Below are 19,399 nucleotides of genomic sequence, written 5' to 3' on the forward strand. Positions count from 1 at the left end.
ATTCAGGAGTCCTGTGAGCCAGCAGGTGCACCACACTACACATCCATGTAATTTGGGGATTTTCTCACATAGGGGTCAGGGTCAGAAGGGCCCAGGGAAAACACCGTTACACAATCATTTGGGTACCACTTTAGACCTGCTCCTTTTTGCTTGTGGGTTAATCCTGGAAAAATTGCTATGATGATCATCGTCTGTATGTGTGTAACAGCAGGTTTTGCTGCAACCTAATTATCGTAACGTTATTTCCATGTGCTACATTAATGGGGGTTTGTGGATAGGCGATGTTATGCTAATGGATCATTAGCATATGATTTGCATATGAGTACGCCAGATGTCCGTTAAAAATTATCGATTCGATATTTCTCAGGTTAACGTGAGGTAATCGTAATGCTAATCACCTTTGTGCGTATGCGTTACAAATATCGATACGTTAAATTGGAGTAACGTCACGATAAAAGATTTAACAGAGCTCTGTCGCTCTACCTCAATGAAGGGCAATAACATCCAGATGAACAACTTGCAGTATAAGAACCCAGACTGAGCAATATTTCCATAAGTAACCACCATATTCACAAAGCTCTCAGTATGAAGAAGTAATGATAATATTCTTTACATACTGTTCATCAGGTACATAATGTAACAGTATGTTGCATGTTAACTGTCCTACGAAGTTTAACCTCTGTAACGTGACCGGTGCTCAAAATTTAATATTTATTAAAGGTGCAGTACGCTTTAATATGATCTCAATGTGCTGACCTTTAACCCCTTCAATGCCAGAGATCCTTCCCGGATGGGACTTTATGGTTTAAGGTTAATGCATTGGGGAAAGGGACAGAGGGGGAATCCATGAAAGAAAACATATATGCATATTTAACTGCAAATAACACAGGACTTTTAAAGATACAATAATATTATTTAACCAAACTACATACGGTATGAAGATTGCGACTTGAGTCTATCTGAATGTGATGGATGAGACCAAATTACAAATTGAAGATGTCATGTGAGTGATCAACTCATCCACTTACCTATAAAATCATTTGATTTACCAATATCATAATCCCACACTGTGACTTCCAATGTCTTTTTTGCAAGGTCGCCGTGTTTTATCTCATAGCAAAACTCCTTAAAAAAAAGAAAAATATAACAGTAAATTGGTAACTCATTGATAAATACATTAATCTGATGTAGGAGAAACCAGTTGGAGACCCAGTGGTTGTTGTTGATCTAGGTTACATAGTAGATGAGTTTGTTGAAAATACCTATGTCCATCCAGTTCAATTTATATTCAATTTAGTCGACTAAGAAAGTCATCCTATATTTGTATTGAGCATTAGCCATAAGGGAAAAAATATAAATTCTTTCCCTACCCTAGTAATGGCCAGCAGCTTTCTTCCTGGATTGACATCCTTCCTATGTTTAACTTATTTGACCTTTCCTTTCTGAAAATCTTTTCTTAAAAATGTCTATTGTATCTTCCATCACAGTCTTTATTGGTTTTAAATTCCACATTTTAACTGCCCTTACTGTAAAGAAAAAAAACATACTCTATCGAGTAAATAGACCCAATTTTTGAAAGGAATACAAATCCAATAGAACTATAGGTGCTTACTGAATGTGAGCCAGAATAAGAAAACACCAACATGTATATGAAAAAATATAAGAATCCTTTGCACACAAAAACGAAAAAAATTGCCAGATATAGGGCTTTAGCTTAGTTGATGTATTTATTCCACTGAAACAATTAATAGCACAATAACACAATATTTTGGGGGTCAGTACCCCTGCACTATGCGCACCTGATGAAGGGATACTTGCCTTTTAAGTGTTGTGTTATGAGCTGACTAAATACACTTAGACAAGGGAAAGCTTTATATCTGGCAATTTTTTGGCCAAGCCTGCAGCCTTAGGGCATTTGTGCACCTACAGTTTACCTCTATAGTAAGGTAACTATGATGCTGGCTTTGGCCATCTTTTAATTGCACTATTCACAAAAGCATATGCGTTATTTAACCCCTTCAGGGCCGTCTCACATTTTTCAGTAGTCCATTGGACACTAATTACATATATTCAGTGTAGGTACCTGCAAATTTGGTTATGCCTTGACGTTGGATGCAGGCTTATAACGCATTGGCCAAGTGGTTTAACTAAATAACCCTTACTCATGAGATCACTATTATATTTTACCCTAATTGGTAGTAGTGCAGGAATCGTTCTTTATATCCATCAAGGATTTACCTAATTTTGGCCTATTTAGTTAGCATTTACAGTACTGTAGCATGACTTTTCTTGTTTCGCAAATGCGAAATCTTACATTTTTTAATATTAAACCTCATCTGCCTTTTACCCTCCCAAGTTAAACAAAGTTCTTCTGTAGATAAATTACACCTACTCTGATTTTATTATATTACATAATTTACTGTTCTCAGTAAGTTAAAAAGCAGTGACTCCAGTACTAAGCCTTGAGGTACTCCACTTTCAACTTAACCCCAATATAAAAATGTTACATTTATAGTATGAGAACTCTCTGCTGCATATCCTTCAATCCATTTTAAATCTAGGTAAAAATATTTTCACCCAGACCAAATGTCCTTTATTTTGTACACTAATCTTTTCACCAAATCACAGTGCAAAAGCCTTGGTCTAAACTCCTGCTTACCTCCTCAAAGAAACAAGGTTAGTTTGGCATGGCCTATCCCTCAAAGTCATGCTTACCATTACTAATAATTTTGTTTTGTTTTCCAAAAGGTATATCTGAATAATAGACCTTCAAGTAGTTTCTTCTTATTTATGTCAGACATTTACCTTGTTATGATCTTGCTCAACAATCTTGTGTTACTGAACCTATGGAAATATTGTTTTTGAATATTACATGTACCGGTCTGGCTATGACTGAATTTAGCTCCTTGAGTGCATGCTATTTGGGCAAGATGCTTTTTTTAAACTTAATTTTATCAATCAGCCTTTGGTCTTCTTCTTGCGTTAACCAAATGTTAGATATTCTGATAGCCTCCATCCCTTCTGATGTCAACAATCTAAATGTCTGTCTCTTCCTTTTCTATTTATTCCTGTACCTGTTTATTTTGCCACATTGTTTTTTATTTTTTTATTTTATATTTATTGTTCAAGGGAATGTACTGATAAGTATACTCACCAAACAATGTTTCAACAATTGTATTTTAATAGTAATGTATATAAAGGCTCACATTTGTATGTCTGTATGTATAGCTTTATTTATAGAGCACCATCTACTCTATCTACATAGTGCTTCATAGCAGTAATACACATGGCATAATAATATAACACATAATGGGAATAAGCGCTTGAGACATAAAAGTAACATTAGGAAAAGGAGTCCCTGCCTGACGAGCTTAAAATGTAATTGGTAAGTAGGAAGAACGTACACAGACGGTAGAAAGATGTTCTGGTAAGTGCATTTGCAAAGGGCCAATGTCGATGTATGTAGTGTATAGTATCAGCCACGTAGCTACATAATGATTTGTTAAAGAGGTGTGTTTGAAGATGGGTCTTAAAGTTGGAGAAAGAGAGTGCTAGTCGGATATTGAGGGAAAGGGAATTCCAGAGGTGTGGGGCAGTGAGTGAGAAAGTATCTCCGTTGTGCAAAGAAGAAACATTAATCAATAAACTGCATATGGGCATTTGCAAAACTATAACGTCTGTTCCAAACCTTGATTAATTAGAAATTGCATTTCATAGCGGCTCTTGATTCGCTAATAAAATGTTTTTTTTCCCCTTTACTCACATCGCATGGTTAGATGTCCAATAGAGATAGGGGGGGAAGGAGTGTGTGGGGGTTTTGCAAGTGCAAACTCTTGTTAAACACAGTGTCATCACACAAAAGTGGAAATCAAATACCTCCCAAATCTTAGCTCACCATGTTTACAAACTAACTTGAAAAAATTATTTTACAAAATCTGTAGGTGTCAGATTTGAGAGAAAAATGCATCAATTTCCCTTTCCTCATTACACTGCATGGAGGTTACTATGAAGGTAACTGGATTATTCTACTAATGTAGCAAATGTTGATGCAACTGCTGGCGTGCTGCAGGAGGACATATAAAACATACCAGGGTAAGATGCTGCTATTGTTTTAAATCTGCTGCACACAAGAAAGATGTCGGGCTACTGTGCTATTTCACCTGTGGGTGCACACAGACGGTTCCAATAATGTTGGCTACATCTTAACTTTTCACAGTATGGAATAGTGGGTCTAGAGTATTTAGCCTGGTCATGGGTCACTGGGCTGGAGGTTCTAAATAGTAATGGATTGTGGCATGGTTACCATTCTGACTTTATATGAAGAATGCATGGAAAAATCAGAGCCTGTAATCGCTTGGAGTGACATTGCTTTATCTAAATGTTGAATTTATTAACAAACATACATAGTCAGGAAAATATAGAAGATTGTGTAAAAAAAAATAGGAATGTTTGATTTTATGCACTCAGTTTTTGTATATAAATGGCTTAGTAAATCATCTTAAATCAGTATGGATTGGATTATTGTAGACAGTACAGTAAAACATGTGGGGACTGCAGATACAGTAAGTAGCAATACTTTTGAGTGGTTTAGTCAATGTGGTCAGTGACAGACTTAAGCCATTCAATGCAGATACCTCAGATGCAGCTAGATTTAATAACTTTCAAACCGTGGAACACAGGTAATTTAGTGTTATCAATGACATTCCACTAAAGCTGACAGTGATGTAAGGGTATAGCACACACTGGTAAGTGGCGATCAGGGGACATGCTCTCCTTTTCTTTCGCTCAGCTGTCCATCTGTCTGTGTACCTTCAGTCAATGCGAGCCAGCTAATAAAAACTGTCCAAACAAGCTTGAATAGGGACATCAATTTCAAACTCTGAACAGTCAAATTAAATATAGGACAGTTGGTAACAATAGCACTAGCAAACATATCTGTAGAATGTTGCAAAATAAAAAATATTACCTTAAGAATGTTTTGCAATTTACTTCCATTGCCAAGCCAGTTTCAGATAGTGACTTGTTACAGGTTAAAGGAGATACAGTAGAAGAAGAGGGGTCAAGTGTCTAAAGCCACAATCCCCCGACTTGAATGTTTTTCTTTTTTACTACATTGTAATAGGAGGGTCCGCCAGAGCAATTAGGAAATCAAGATGGCTGCCATCCAGGTCTCACTCCCACAAGCCTTTAGAAAGCTGTAATATCACATGACATTGCACCTTCCTATTGGAGAATCCTGGAACACACCTTTTTGATTTTGCGTTCATTTTACCAAGAAATAGGAAGAAAAATCCCAAAGCGGGGGATTGCTGCTTTAGTCATTGGTCTTTAAAGTGGTAGATATTGGGTCTAGTGACAGATCCACATTAAATTGTTCAAGCAGTATGATCTACAGTACTTGTGCCCCGTGCATCAATCAATTACTGTACATTGCAAAGACTTTGGAGGAAGGATTCATAAGGGGACATTCACTAAGAGATGATGCGGGATCTGGATTAACTGTGATTCAAGTCAATGACCGTTTGAGGTGCATATCCCGCATTGACACCAGTGAATAGTGTGTGTACTATTTTATTATGTGCATTATATGCGTCACTATGTACAAGTCTTACTTTTTTTCTCATTTCATTTTCCATAAAAAAACCTTTTTGGGTGAGTACTTGCAATTTAGGAATTATTTTAATCTTCCACATTTTTACGCACTAAATTTGTAAAAAAGCTAACTTATTTTGAAACAATCTGTACAACAAAAATCATATAATTTCTTTACTAGGATTTACATTGTATTACACTTGACTACACATGTAGTATACAAAAGTAGATAACCTATATTTGTATTTACAGTATATTGATTGATCCAGAGGGTGGCAAACAAATAACCCAAGTGAAATATCATCTAATGATATCTTGTAAGGGAAAAAATAAATCCCTTCCTGACTCCAAATATTGGAAATCAGATTACTCCCTGGAACAACATCCTTTCCATATTTACTTATTTGGTATATCCCTGTATGCCTTTCCTTTCTAAAAAGATGTCCAACCTTTTTTTGAACAAATCTATTGTATCTGCCATCACGGTCTCCATGGGTAATGAATTCCACATTTTACTGTAAAGAACCCTTTCCTTTGTTGCTGGTGAAATCTCCTTTCCTACAACCTTAAGGTATGACCTTGTGTTGTTTGTACTACACTTGGGATAAATAATTCTTTTGAAAACTCCTTATTTTGTCCCCGAATATATTTGTTTATAGTCATCATATCCCCTCTTAGATGTCTCTTTTCTAATGTAAACAAATTGAGTTTAGCTAACCTCTCCTCATAAATCAGATTAACCATCCCCTATATTAATTTGATGGCACTTTTTCTAGTTCCATAATGCATTTTTTAAGGAGTGGTGCATAAAACTGTCCTCCATATTCAAGGTGTGGTCTTACTAATGCTTTATAGAGGGGCATAATTGTGTTTATTTCCCTTTCTTCCACTTCCCGTTTAATGCAAGATAAGATCTTGTTTGCCTTTGCAGTACTGCATGACTTTGGGCACGATTGCTAAGCCTGATGTCTACAAACACTCGTAAATCCTTATCCAGCAATGATTCTCCTAATTTAACCCCATTTAATTTGTAAATTGAGTGTTTATTCTTGTTTCCTAAATGCATAACCTTACATTTATCTGTATTAACCTCATCTCTCATTAATTTACCCGCCCAAGTTTCCAGTCTATCCAAGTCCTTCTGAAGAGAAATGACACCCTGCTCTGATTCTACTACCTTACACAACTTAGTGTAATCAGCAAAGATGAAGACTTTGGCATAGAGAGCAATCTCAAGGATCCTTGAGGTACTCCACTCACAAGTTTTTCCCAACCTGAAGAAAGTTTAATTTATGACCACTCTATGTTGTCTATCATTCAACTAGTTTTCAATCCAAGAGCAAATATTTATAATAAGTTCAATTTGCTTTATTTTGTACGCTAACTTTGTGTGGAACTGTATCGAAAGCCTTTGCAAAATCTAAGTAGACCACATCAACTGCATTACCCTGTTCTAAATTCCTACTTACCTCCTCAAAGATACAAATAAGGTTTGTTTAGCACGACCTACACTGGCGACACACTTTATTCGAGCTCGGCTAGTCCCACGAATTCGGGTATACCCGGGTGTATTGAGGTTTGTGACTGTTTTCTGCCCGAGTGCATTGGGTTATTTTCCAGGCAGGGATTGAAGCATTTTATTCCCGCTGGCTGCAATACTGCACAGTATATATATATATACTGCATTACAATTCATGAATTTATGCCATCTGGTAGACACGCGAAGCATTGCAGCCTATTAAATCCTAATCATTATCATTTAACAGATCAGCCGCCCGTCAGCCAGGCATGAACCAAGGCTGGGAAGGCAAACGCAACGGGGCTTGTCAGAGGTGAGGAGCGGCGCATTCCAGGTATCTGCCAGGTACATACTGGGTATTTGCTCGAATAAAGTGTGTCGGTGCAGTATCTGTCATAAATCCATGCCGAACTATTACTAATAATTTTGTTTATCATTAGGTATTCCTGAATATTATCTCGCACTAAACCTTCAAGCAGCTTCCCCACTATTGAAGTCAGGCTTACAGGTCTGTATTACCCGGTTGTGATCTAGCTCCCTTTTTAAATATACAGTAGGCACCACATCTGCTTTATGCCAATTTTGTGGTACTGAGCCTGTGGAAATGGAGTCCTTGAATATTAAATGTAATGGTTTGGCTATTACTGAACTTAGCTCCTTAAGTACTCTTGCATGTGTAGCCATGTGCACTTGCTATATGCTCTCTGGTCCTTACACCTGGTAAGGAGCAGGCTGTGTAAGGGTTCAATTCATTTCACATGGGCCAGCTTGTGAGTCTCCTCACTGGAGTGTTAATTTCTGCCATATATAGGTGGCCGCCTAATGGCAGTTGGGAGCGACATGCCTGGGGTAAGGTACTAAATGGGTCACATGTAGTATGGTGTGATGCCTGTAAGTCATTAAAACCTGCCCAATCTTGGGGCAGGGTTACTAACTCCTCCCAGAGTATAAAAGATGGCTCCTTTCTAAATGTAGAGGTTTTACCAAGTAGAGCCTGCTCCTTAAGGAGTTGGTTCTGATTCTGGAGGAGGAGCCAAGGGTCTGTGCTCTCACTTGTCTTAGTGATTGAATTCAGCTAGCACTGCTACGTGCTCTGGAGAGGGCGGCATTTTGCTATCAGCGTGTCTGTCTGCTACCAACGCTGCGGAGGAGGATCGAATAGCCCCTGTTACAGCCGGGAAGGGTTAGCGCGTCACGTCCGGAAGTGACGTCACACCCGGAAACCCGGTGGGCTGTGCACAGTCAGTCTCTAACATCGAGACCTGGAGGAGCTGTTTCGGGAGGAACATACGGGCCGTTCTTAGCAACCAGTGGAGGTTGGGTAAGAACATCAAGCATTGGCTCATTAACAGCATACCCCCCCCCCCAACAATTCTATCCCCCCACGATCTGTGCACCCATCTGGGGCCGTTACTCTGGTCCCAGGACTTTTGATCTTGAACCAGGATTTCCTACCTGTTGTTATCCCTCTGACTTTTTTTCAGCTGCAGTCGGCTATGATCGCCTCTCATTAGTGAATTAGATCCTATTGACACTAATTATTATTGACATTCTTTTAACAATTGTTGTTTATTGCTTGTTATTATCTTGTGTTATAATTCAATATAAAGGTGTTATTCTACCATCTACCCGTTTGACTGCGCTTCCCAATTTTTATTTTCTTTTCTTGATCTCTCATACCAAGGACAGGGGTCCCTTGTATAGGAAGCTGCAAATCTTTTGGGTTTTGTTTTTTTTACACACTTTATTTGTTTTTACACTTTTATATTATTGATGCAAGACCATTCATGCTCCAGAATGGTTCATGTCACTTTATAATCATTTGTAATTTTTATTGATATTTATTTACTGCAAGGTTTTTTAATTATATTTACAAGAGGTAGTCAAGTATTTCAAGATTTAATCATTTGGCGCACCCACCCCTTTTTTTCTTGTTTTCTGATTCTACACTGCCCCATCAGGGGGTAGGGGGGTAAAAGACTAACCTTAGGGAAGAAGCATGCAAGATGGGAGGGATGTGTTCTGTGAACATCTGAAGAATAGTACCTCTCTTGCATGAGAGGCTGAAGGAATGCATGAGCTGGTCCAACAATAAAATCTGGTTGTACTGTTCCTGGCTTCTGACTGACTCACTACAAAGGTTCCTGCAAGAAGAAACCCTGCCCCTGGCACAGCCCTGCAGGATGGAGGTGTTGCACCATCAGGAAAGCCTGTCCTGTTGTCTCACTCCCTACTACATCTGCAGAGACTCAGACCTCCTGAGAACCAACAGGTATACACCACTAACACTCTATATACTAGCAGACCTCCCTTAGGGGGGATACAGGTGTTATATTTGGAGGTGCTGCTGAGATGGATAATTGGTATAGTCATAAAAGAGGAATGGGATATATGCTGAGGGAGAAGTGAAGGACCAGTCACTGTATTCAGGCCACATATTTCCAACTGTTTGAAGCAGGAGATGCTCATTGAAGTGATGCAGCGGCGGTATCCAGCTCACGAATGCAAACCCACCACTGCAAACCTGAGAAGTGACAGGCACTCACTATATCAGAGCCATTTGCTATAAATTGGGACACCTGCTGTATCTGAGAAGTGTTGAAGTCCAAATCATGGGGAGCACAAACATGTGAAAAGAAAAATACAAACACAAAATAGTGCAATGTGTCTCTCAATTAGGACAGGTCATGCTTTCCATAGCTTATAGACTGTGAACTCACATACTATATGTTCTTTATAAGCATAGCCATAAATAAGTGGCAATATCTTCTTCTTAGGTGCCTGGAACGTGTGACGACCTTAATAAGAATAAAAAAGCCCCAATAGTTCAGATTAAAAAAATATATTTTTGGTCCTGTTTCTATGTTTATATTGGGGAGTATTTTATTGCATTGGCTTTTGATCCTTGTGAGATCATCTTTTTAGATCTGGTTCTCTCGGTCGATGATAATTATAATCTACAGACGAGAGTTGATTTCAAAGAAGTAGCAGTCAATGGGTATTTGCATGCCAATAGTAGTCATCATCCCAAATGGCTTAGCAATATCCCATTGAGTCAATTTAACAGACTTAGACGCAACTGCTCTTCTGATCTCATGTTTGAAGACCAGTCGTGCAAACTTATACTGCTGCGGCTCATCTGAGTCTAACACATTGCCGTTTTTTCCCTGGCTTTTTCCTGGATTGCGACGCACTTCACCCGGAGCATGTCGCATTCATTTTGAGTTCTCAGCCACGGGTCATGCGCGGTTGACGCGTTTATTGAGAATGGCTCGGATTTAATAGGTTGCAATTCTTCGCGTGTCCACCAGATGGCAGATATTCATGAATTGTAATGCGCATGCGCTTCAGTAATGTGTCGACTTGCAGGTGTTTTGTTTAAAAAAGATACCACAGTGTGCTATTGCAACTTGGCCTTGAGACTGAAGGAAGAGGTTGCAAAAATGTATCAATTTAGGCTTTTCATATTAAAGAAAGACAAAGACCAGTTTCGGTTACAGTATTCTCCAGAGACCCGCCACCCGCCATGAGTGTTCAAGTGCAGCCCGTTTTCCAAAAACCCGACAGAAGTTACGCGTATTTGATATGGGCTGCGATTAATGCAACAGATGATAAGATGGCAACAGTTCAAACTTATCAGTATTTTATCGAAAACTATGACTTTTACAAATTTTCGCCAGCTCCTCATACGTGGAAGCGTGCAATAAGGAAAAGGTTATGTAGCGATCCCTGTTTTTATCGTATTGAGCCACAATTTGTTGGAGGGTATTGGTGTGTATCACCGGCTTTTTCCTGTATCTATGATCATGCAGATCACAAAAGGCGAAGGGTCGTGTTAAAACCAACTAAGAAACGACAGTCGCTGCCAAGCAATGCACAAGCACCGGCTTCCAATAACAGTCCCACCGTCAGTGACAACCCTGAGCCTGAGCCGGATTTCGCGTGCAGTTTCGATCAAGCTTGCATGTACCTAAGCAATTTCTAGCCTCATCAGCTGACTACAGGAGGACTAGTCCCGCTGCAAACTATCGACGTGGATGATCAAGAACACTGGACTGGCAGTGGACCGGCGCCGGCGCCAGCTGAATGGGAAATTCTATGGTGAGTATTGTTGCCGTATTATTTTCTGTGTTTTTTTTATTTTGACAATACAGTATCAATATTGGTGCGATTCAAAAGTCAAGCGATTCTCCTGTAAGCAATATCATTGGCTGAGCGGCTTCTACAGTACTGTACTGCTGATACTGAACAATTGGTGGAACGCTAGGCGCATGCGCATTAGAACCTTCTTGAAACGCATATGCATGTCATTACATCCACTGTAGGCGCATGCGCATGTGAACAGGAGACGCCCCCCGAGAAAATTATTGGTGGGACTGGCCGGGAACTTCTTTAGGGGGCTGACCATTACAGTAAAACTTTTCTTTTTGTTTTTCCTCAGAAAAGAAAACGGCTAATGGAGGGATTTCGATGGATAATATCGCTTTGTCTAACAATGCCTGCACATTGCTGAATCGGATTTAAAAACCCACGTACCGGAGTCTACAGTTTAGTGGCCGTTGTTATTGATTAGGATAGAATACTGTACCTGAAACAGTATGCTGATGTTTTCCGGCCATACAGTATACAATACTTTTTTATATACAGTATACTGTGTAATAAACCCGAAAAAATAAAAACTATGCATTTATTCTACATGTATCACAGTACTGTACATACATTATGTGTCTTCTACAGTATACAGTGCCAGTACGTACAGTACAGTATGTCTTCTATTTTTGTTAATACTCTTATACTGAGCATGCCTACAGTACACAGTGCAGTATGCCTCGACATTCTAGAAACACTGTATTTTGTTACAGTAGCAAAGGAGCCAATGGAACAATGTAAAACAAATCCACGTGTTCTTTTATTGGTGGAGTAAGTACAAAAACATTTATTTACAAAAACTGTACAATGTAGATATTTTAAGTGCACAGCAATTCAAAACATCAACAGGTGTATGGTTTACTGCTACAGTTGTGAAAACATTTATGTATAGAAAGTAAAAACAGAAGAAATTCCACAAGGGAAGCACCGGAGCACAGCAGGGAAAGGAGGGGGCTAAACACCAGGAGAAGCTAAAAATCCTTTATTCCGTGATTGACATCATGGTATGGGATGTGTAAAAGTCCATCATCATTTGCTATATCATTTGCTATATCATTTAAGATTGTATTGCATATCTAGACACTGACTCTCTGCAGCTGAGCTTGGGATTTTTGGAACCCTGTTTCCTATTTTCCTATAGAAAGTAAAAACATTTACAGTCAGTCAGTATGGTTTACAGTCACATGTTTTAAAAACTAATTCTTTATTCATAAAATATACAAAACGCAACATCTCCTTTATTAAAGAACGGCAAGTCAAAACATACAGTAGTGGGACGGTGTGCTAAACAGTCTGCACTAGTACAGTCCTCGGGGGCAGCAAACTGGCCCGTTTTTCAGGGTAACCTTTGAAAACTGTGCCTGTTTGCGGCCCTCAGGGACTGGAATTGTGCAGGTCCTGTGTGTGTTTACAGCAAGTTAAAACATTTCTGTATACAGTAAATACAAGTTAAAAAACACACAACAACATCTCCTTTATTTAAGTACAGCAGGTCAAAACATGTACAGCACAGTTCAGCAGAACAGTATGGTCTTACAGTTCCCGTCATTAAACCAGAAAGTCCACCTGATTGTCCGTCCATGGCCGATTCCTTGCATGGCGCAAAACGCCATTAATGCAGTCTCGAACGCCTTTCATTACAGGATCTGTAATTGGATAAAAGCGCCACATTTCATCCAGAATGTTCTTTCTTAAATTGGCAGGAAGCGCCTTTTTTACGCGATTTCCTTCGTAGTTCACTTTGAAGGCCCAGTCGCAGTACATCGAGTAGGGAACATGGTGCTTAAAAAGTAACAAGGCATACTTGTGGGGTGCACAAGCACTCATCACCCTACTCCCTGAGCGCCGGTGGCAGATCGCACAGGGTGATGTCGGGCACCGTATCGATGAGAGCGAATGTAGGTCTTTTGGGAGCGGGTGTGCTTGAGGCGATGGGCGATGGTAGGTTGTCTGGGAGGAAGCTTTCCTCCAGTCTTGGTCGCCGTGTTGTCTCCTGGCGTGGTCTTGACGGGGTTGTCATGTCCTCCTCAACGGCATACATGTACACTACATCTTCTGGTGGAGGGGGTGCGCTTGGTGATGGAAGTTGGTCAAAGGTACCATTCATCACATCCATGTCACCCCCCTGCTCCGGCGTCGGCGAACCAGGGGCATTAACACCGAGCAAATGATGTATACCCGCTATGTCAGCCTCTATCTTCTCCATCCGTCTATTCATCCTTTGATCCATATCTAGCATCCATTGATCCATATGTATCATCCGTTGATCCATATGTAGCATCCGTTGCTCCACATTTAGCATTGTCTCCAGAAGCAGATCTATCTTTGCCAGCTCAATAGAGTTCCCGGGGATATCAACACTTATCCCATTCAGCATCCGGTCTAACGAGCTGCTTCTTGTGCGTGGCATGTGGACATCTGGGTGGATGGGTGCAACAGAGGATGAGAAGAGTGGAGGAGGTGACCTGTGGATATCCGGTAGAGGAGAAGCAGCAGCGTCGTCGAAGAGGGATGGAAAAAGTGACCTTTGGATTTCCGGGCGAGAAGCAGAGTCGTCTAAGAGCAAAGGAGAAAGTGACCCGTGGATTTCAGAGGCGGCAGCATCGTCGGATAGAACTGGAGAAGATGGCCTGTGGGTTTCCGGGAGGGCGGCGGCAGCGTCGAGGATGAGGGGTGGAGAAGACGGGCTGAAGATTTCCGGGACAGCGGCGGCAGAGTCGTTGAAGCGTATGTGAGGAAGTGGTCTGCAGATTCGATGGGTTGGCTGCCAATCGTTTTGCGTCGAGAGTACATCACCGTATATCTTCTTGACATAATAAGGCTGACGTCTATGAAAACCCTTAGCCTTTGGGGTCAGCAGAAGGTTTTCTTTATTGGCCTTAGCCTGTCGCTTTTGCCTTGGTGTGGAAACGGCAACCGCCTTTCGCTTTTTCTGCATGACAGGCACGGCAGAGGCGAGTGGGTTCCTGCGTCCGTAGAAACGGGGTTGCTCCATGGAAGCAAGTGGCACAATGCAGTATCTGGACAAGGGCAAGTTCAGATAAAGATCATCGAGTGGTGGGCTATGCAAAGTGTGTAACCTTTTATGTATGGCGGCGAGGTACAGGTGTTGAAAGTGGGCGTACTCTATTGTGAGTCATTACCGTATAAATACACCATCCATTTTGTGGATTCACTGCACATTGAATACACATCGACTAAACATCGAATATACATTCTTGTGTTTGTATTTCTTTCTACTCGCAGCAATGGTTGTTAAAAAGATTTCCAAGGATCTCAGCATGCGAATTAAGGAGATGTACACGAGCGGACACCGAATTGCTGCTATCCAACGCTGGTTAGCTACTTCTGGCCTCGTTGTGCCAGACCCCACCGTGAGCTATCATGCACACGGAAAAAACAGGGAACGCAAAAGGGCACCAAGGGTAACTAACGCGTAAGTATATTTATACAACTTTAAAAAAAAATTTGATCAAAAAATGTACTGTACATCTACAGTTCTGTATCTAATATTTTTGTTATTTCTGTTGATTTTTATTACAACAGTATATATATTTTTTCTATTTATATTTGTATTACAATAGTATATATATTTTGTATATATTTATATTTATATTACAACAGTATATATATTTTGTATATTTATATTACAACAGTATATATATATATATATTGTATATTTATATTTATATTACAACAGTATAAATATTTTGTATATTATATTACAACAGTATACATATTTTGTATATTTGTATTTATATTACAACAGTATATATATTTTGTATATTATATTACAACAGTATACATATTTTGTATATTTATATTTATATTACAACAGTATATATATTTTGTATATTTATATTACAACAGTATATTTATTTTGTATATTTATATTTATTAATTGAACAATATATTTTCTTTACATTGTAGGGAGACAACTCTTCTGGTGGACAAAATTAATGAGGAGAATGATGAGAAGAGTGCATTAAGGGTCAAATTCACTCTGCCGGAAAATCACAATCTCACTGTATCTGAGACCAGCATAAAGAAGATGAGATGCAGCATTGGATGGAAATATGGACGTGTGAGGTTAGTACTGGACAGTACAGGAGGTAAAAGTGTTGTTTAGGAAACTGTACTGTACCGCTAAAATTATTTATTCCTTGTCATTACAGAGCGTACCCCATGATAAGGGACGCAAACAAAATCAAAAGAGTGGTCCAGGCCCAGGCTTGGATCGACAGTGGGGAAACTTTCCAGGATTGCATCTTCACTGATGAGTCTACTGTGTCGATGGAGAGATTTACAAGCTTTGCATTCCACAAAAAAGGCCGCATATCTTTGAAGCCGTGGCCAAAACACCCCGTGAAGCTGCATGTGTGGGGTGCCATCTGTAGGCGTTGACCAGGATGCATTGTCATCTTTGAAGGTAAAATTTATCAAATATAATGTAGCCTTATGCACTGTACTTTACTAGTGTAGCCTTACTGTATGCACTGTACTGTACTATTGTGCAGTTTTTTGAGCACTTTTCTTTTCTTGCTATAGGAATCACGAATAAAGCTTTCTTCCAAGACAACATTGTCCCTGAGATAGTGCAATACATCACACGCGAGTTCCCGAATGGTCACCACTTCTACCAGGACAACGATCCGAAGCACACCGCATCAACAGCGCATATCCTTGAGCGCGGTATCAACTGGGTGAAGACGCCAGCGGAGTAAGTGCAGTAGACCATGTCTCATTTTTTCCCCACTGTTTTTACTGTGTACTGTATCTCTTAAACTAATTGTCCTTTTTTTCCAATGACAGATCGCCAGACTTCAATCCGATCGAAATGGTCTGGCATCAGCTGAAGGACCATATCCGGAAAGTGGCGAAACCCTCCAAAAAGGACGAGTTGTTGAAAGGCATAATGAGTTTTTGGAACGATATACTCACTGTGGAACGCTGCAATAAATATATAGACCATATTGCCACTGTGTTGCCCATTGTGATCGTGCGTAATGGGCAAGCATCAGGAAAGTAGTACTGTGCTGTAGTATTGTAAGTACAGTATGATACAGATAAATATGGCACAGATTTTTTCCTTCCAAATAGTCAGTGTATACAGTAGTTACAGTTTTTTCTTTACATAGAGAGCAGCACCAGCCATCAGGTTACAGTACATAGTATTTAACAGTAGTCAGAGTATACAGTAGTTCCAGTATACAGTAGACTAGTTTGACAGTACTGCAGTAACTGCCTACTAACTGCTCAATTTTGTTTTCCAGAGAAAGCAGCACCAGCCATGTACATTAGTACTACACATCACACAATGCCATAATACAGTGTCACATAACTGCACTAATTTTTTGTTTTCTTGTCGTTTCAGGAAAAAGGGTGGCCTGGGGTGAGGTGGGGTGTTGTGTCCAGTCTAATCTGCTTGTACAGTCAAATGTACAGTATATAAACAGCAGTAATGATGTACACAAAACCTCTCCTCTCTCAATGAACTACTGTACTGTACACAGAATGAGGAACAAGATAAAGACGGAAAAAATAATATTACTATATACAGTATCTATATATACAGTATATTATACATTACAGTATATATTATTAAATAATCTTATACTATACTGTATTAGTGAAAGCACTGTATGCCTGCTTGCCTGGATGTCCGGTGTCCCTAGGGGAAATCTCATTGGTCCCTTGGGCCGCCCGCCCCCGCACACCTCTCATTGGCCTGAGGCGGAGTGACGGGCCACACACACACACACACACACACACACACACACACACACACACACACACACACACACACACACACACACACACACACACACACACACACACACACACACACACACACACACACACAGCAGCTCTATACACACACACACACACACTCACAACACAGCAGCTCTATACACACACACACACACACACTCACAACACAGCAGCTCTATACACACACACACACACACACAGCAGCTCTAAACACACACACAACAAAGCAGCTCTATACACACACACACACACACACACACAGCAGCTCTATGCACACACACAACACAGCAGCTCTATACACACACACACACACACACACAACACAGCAGCTCTATACACACACACACACACACAACACAGCAGCTCTATACACACACACACACACCCTCTGTCCGCCCCCCCCCCCCATTACGTGCGCCGCCCTGCACTGGCTCCGGACGGGAAGCGCGGCCCTCCTACCCCAGCCGCTCCCTTACCTCCCCGGCGCTACCACCCGCTCAGGTAAGTCACTGTGCGTCCCGCCTCAGCCTCAGGCCCACTGCGCGTCCCGCCTCAGCCTCAGGCCCACTGCGTGTCCCGCCTCAGCCTCAGGCCCACTGCGCGTCCCGCCTCAGCCTCAGGCCCACTGCGCGTCCCGCCTCAGCCTCAGGCCCACTGCGCATGCCGCCTCAGCCTCAGGCCCACTGCGCATGCCGCCTCAGCCTCAGGCCCACACAGGGCGCTTCCTACCGCCGCTCAGCCGGACGCCACATCGAGCGGGCGCCGGGGGGGGGGGGGAGCGCGAGTCTCAGGCCCACACAGGGCGCTTCCTGCCGCTGCCTGCACGCCTCACTCAGCAGGACGGCACATCGGGGGACCAAGCGGGCGCCGGGGGGGGAGCGCGAGTCACAGGGAACGGGGGGGGGGGCGAGCCACGAGTCACAGGGAACGGGGGGGGGGGTCACGGGGGGGAGGAGTCACGGGGAACGGGGGGGGCCACCAGCCGAACCAGCAGGGGGACGGATGCACGGAGGAGGGGGGAAATGCCCATACATAAATTATGACAATGCCCACTGCTCTCCACCCCCCCCCCCCCACTCCCCTTTCCCCCGTCCCCCACTCCCCTTTCCCCCGTCCCCCACTCCCCTTTCCCCCGTCCCCCACTCCCCTTTCCCCCGTCCCCCTGCTCCTCTTTCCCCCGTCCCCCTGCTCCTCTTTCCCCCGTCCCCCTGCTCTCCTTTCCCCCGTCCCCCTGCTCCCCTTTCCCCCCGCTCCCTTCCTCCGCTCCCCTTTCCCCCCCCCGCTCCCCTTTCCCCCCGCTCCCCTTTCCCTCCGCTCCCCTTTCCCCCCCCCGCTCCCCTTTCCCCCCGCTCCCCTTTCCCCCCCGCTCCCCTTTCCCCCCCCGCTCCCCTTTCCCCCCGCTTCCCTTTCCCCCCCCTCTCCCTTTCCCCCCGCTCCCCTTCCCCCCCGCTCCCCTTCCCCCCCCCTCTCCCCTTTCCCCCCGCTCCCCTTCCCCCCCGCTCCCCTTCCCCCCCGCTCCCCTTCCCCCCCGCTCCCCTTTCTCCCCCAGCCTGCTCCCCTTTCTCCCCCCCACTCCCCTTTCTCCCCCCGCCCGCTCCCCTTTCTACCCCCCCGCTCCCCTTTCTCCCCCCCCTGCTCCCCTTTCTCCCCCCTGCTCCCCTTTCTCCCCCCCCTGCTCCCCTTTCTCCCCCCTGCTCCCCTTTCTCCCCCCCTGCTCCCCTTTCTCCCCCCTGCTCCCCTTTCCCGTCCCCCTGCTCCCCTTTCCCCCCGCTCCCCTTTCCCTCCGCTCCCCTTTCCCCCCCCCCGCTCCCCTTTCCCCCCGATCCCCTTTCCCTCCGCTCCCCTTTCCCCCCCCGCTCCCCTTTCCCCCCGCTCCCCTTTCCCCCCCCGCTCCCTTTCCCCCCCGCTCCCCTTTCCCCCCCGCTTCCCTTTTCCCCCCCCTCTCCCCTTCCCCCCCGCTCCCCTTCCCCCCCCGCTCCCCTTCCCCCCCGCTCCCCTTTCTCCCCCCGCCTGCTCCCCTTTCTCCCCCCCCGCTCCCCTTTCTCCCCCCGCCCGCTCCCCTTTCTCCCCCCCGCTCCCCTTTCTCCCCCCCCTGCTCCCCTTTCTCCCCCCTGCTCCCCTTTCTCCCCCCCCTGCTCCCCTTTCTCCCCCCCTGCTCCCCTTTCTCCCCCCCTGCTCCCCTCCCCCCTCGCTCCCCTTTCTCCCCCCCCCCGCTCCCCTTTCTCCCCCCCCGCTCCCCTTTCTCCCCCCCCGCTCCCCTTTCTCCCCCCCGCTCCCCTTTCTCCCCCCCCCGCTCCCCTTTCTCCCTCCCCCGCTCCCCTTTCTCCCCCCCTGCTCCCCTTTCTCCCCCCCACAAACCTTTACAAC

At 43.4% G+C, this 19,399-nt stretch overlaps 1 protein-coding gene across 2 annotated transcripts in view; it reads right to left on the reverse strand.

Annotated features, from left to right (window-relative positions):
* The window catches only part of DOC2B (double C2 domain beta), a 1,409,852-nt gene that overhangs the window by 26,462 nt on the left and 1,363,991 nt on the right, over positions 1 to 19,399 (reverse strand). For both annotated transcript variants that reach the window (XM_075589564.1, XM_075589563.1), the window contains one exon: positions 1,029 to 1,125. In XM_075589564.1, the coding sequence (XP_075445679.1) occupies positions 1,029 to 1,125 (97 nt within the window). The remainder of the gene's footprint in view (positions 1 to 1,028; positions 1,126 to 19,399) is intronic.

The sequence above is a fragment of the Ascaphus truei genome, chromosome 3 (assembly GCF_040206685.1).
Source record: "Ascaphus truei isolate aAscTru1 chromosome 3, aAscTru1.hap1, whole genome shotgun sequence".
NCBI classification, from domain to species: Eukaryota; Metazoa; Chordata; class Amphibia; order Anura; family Ascaphidae; genus Ascaphus; species Ascaphus truei.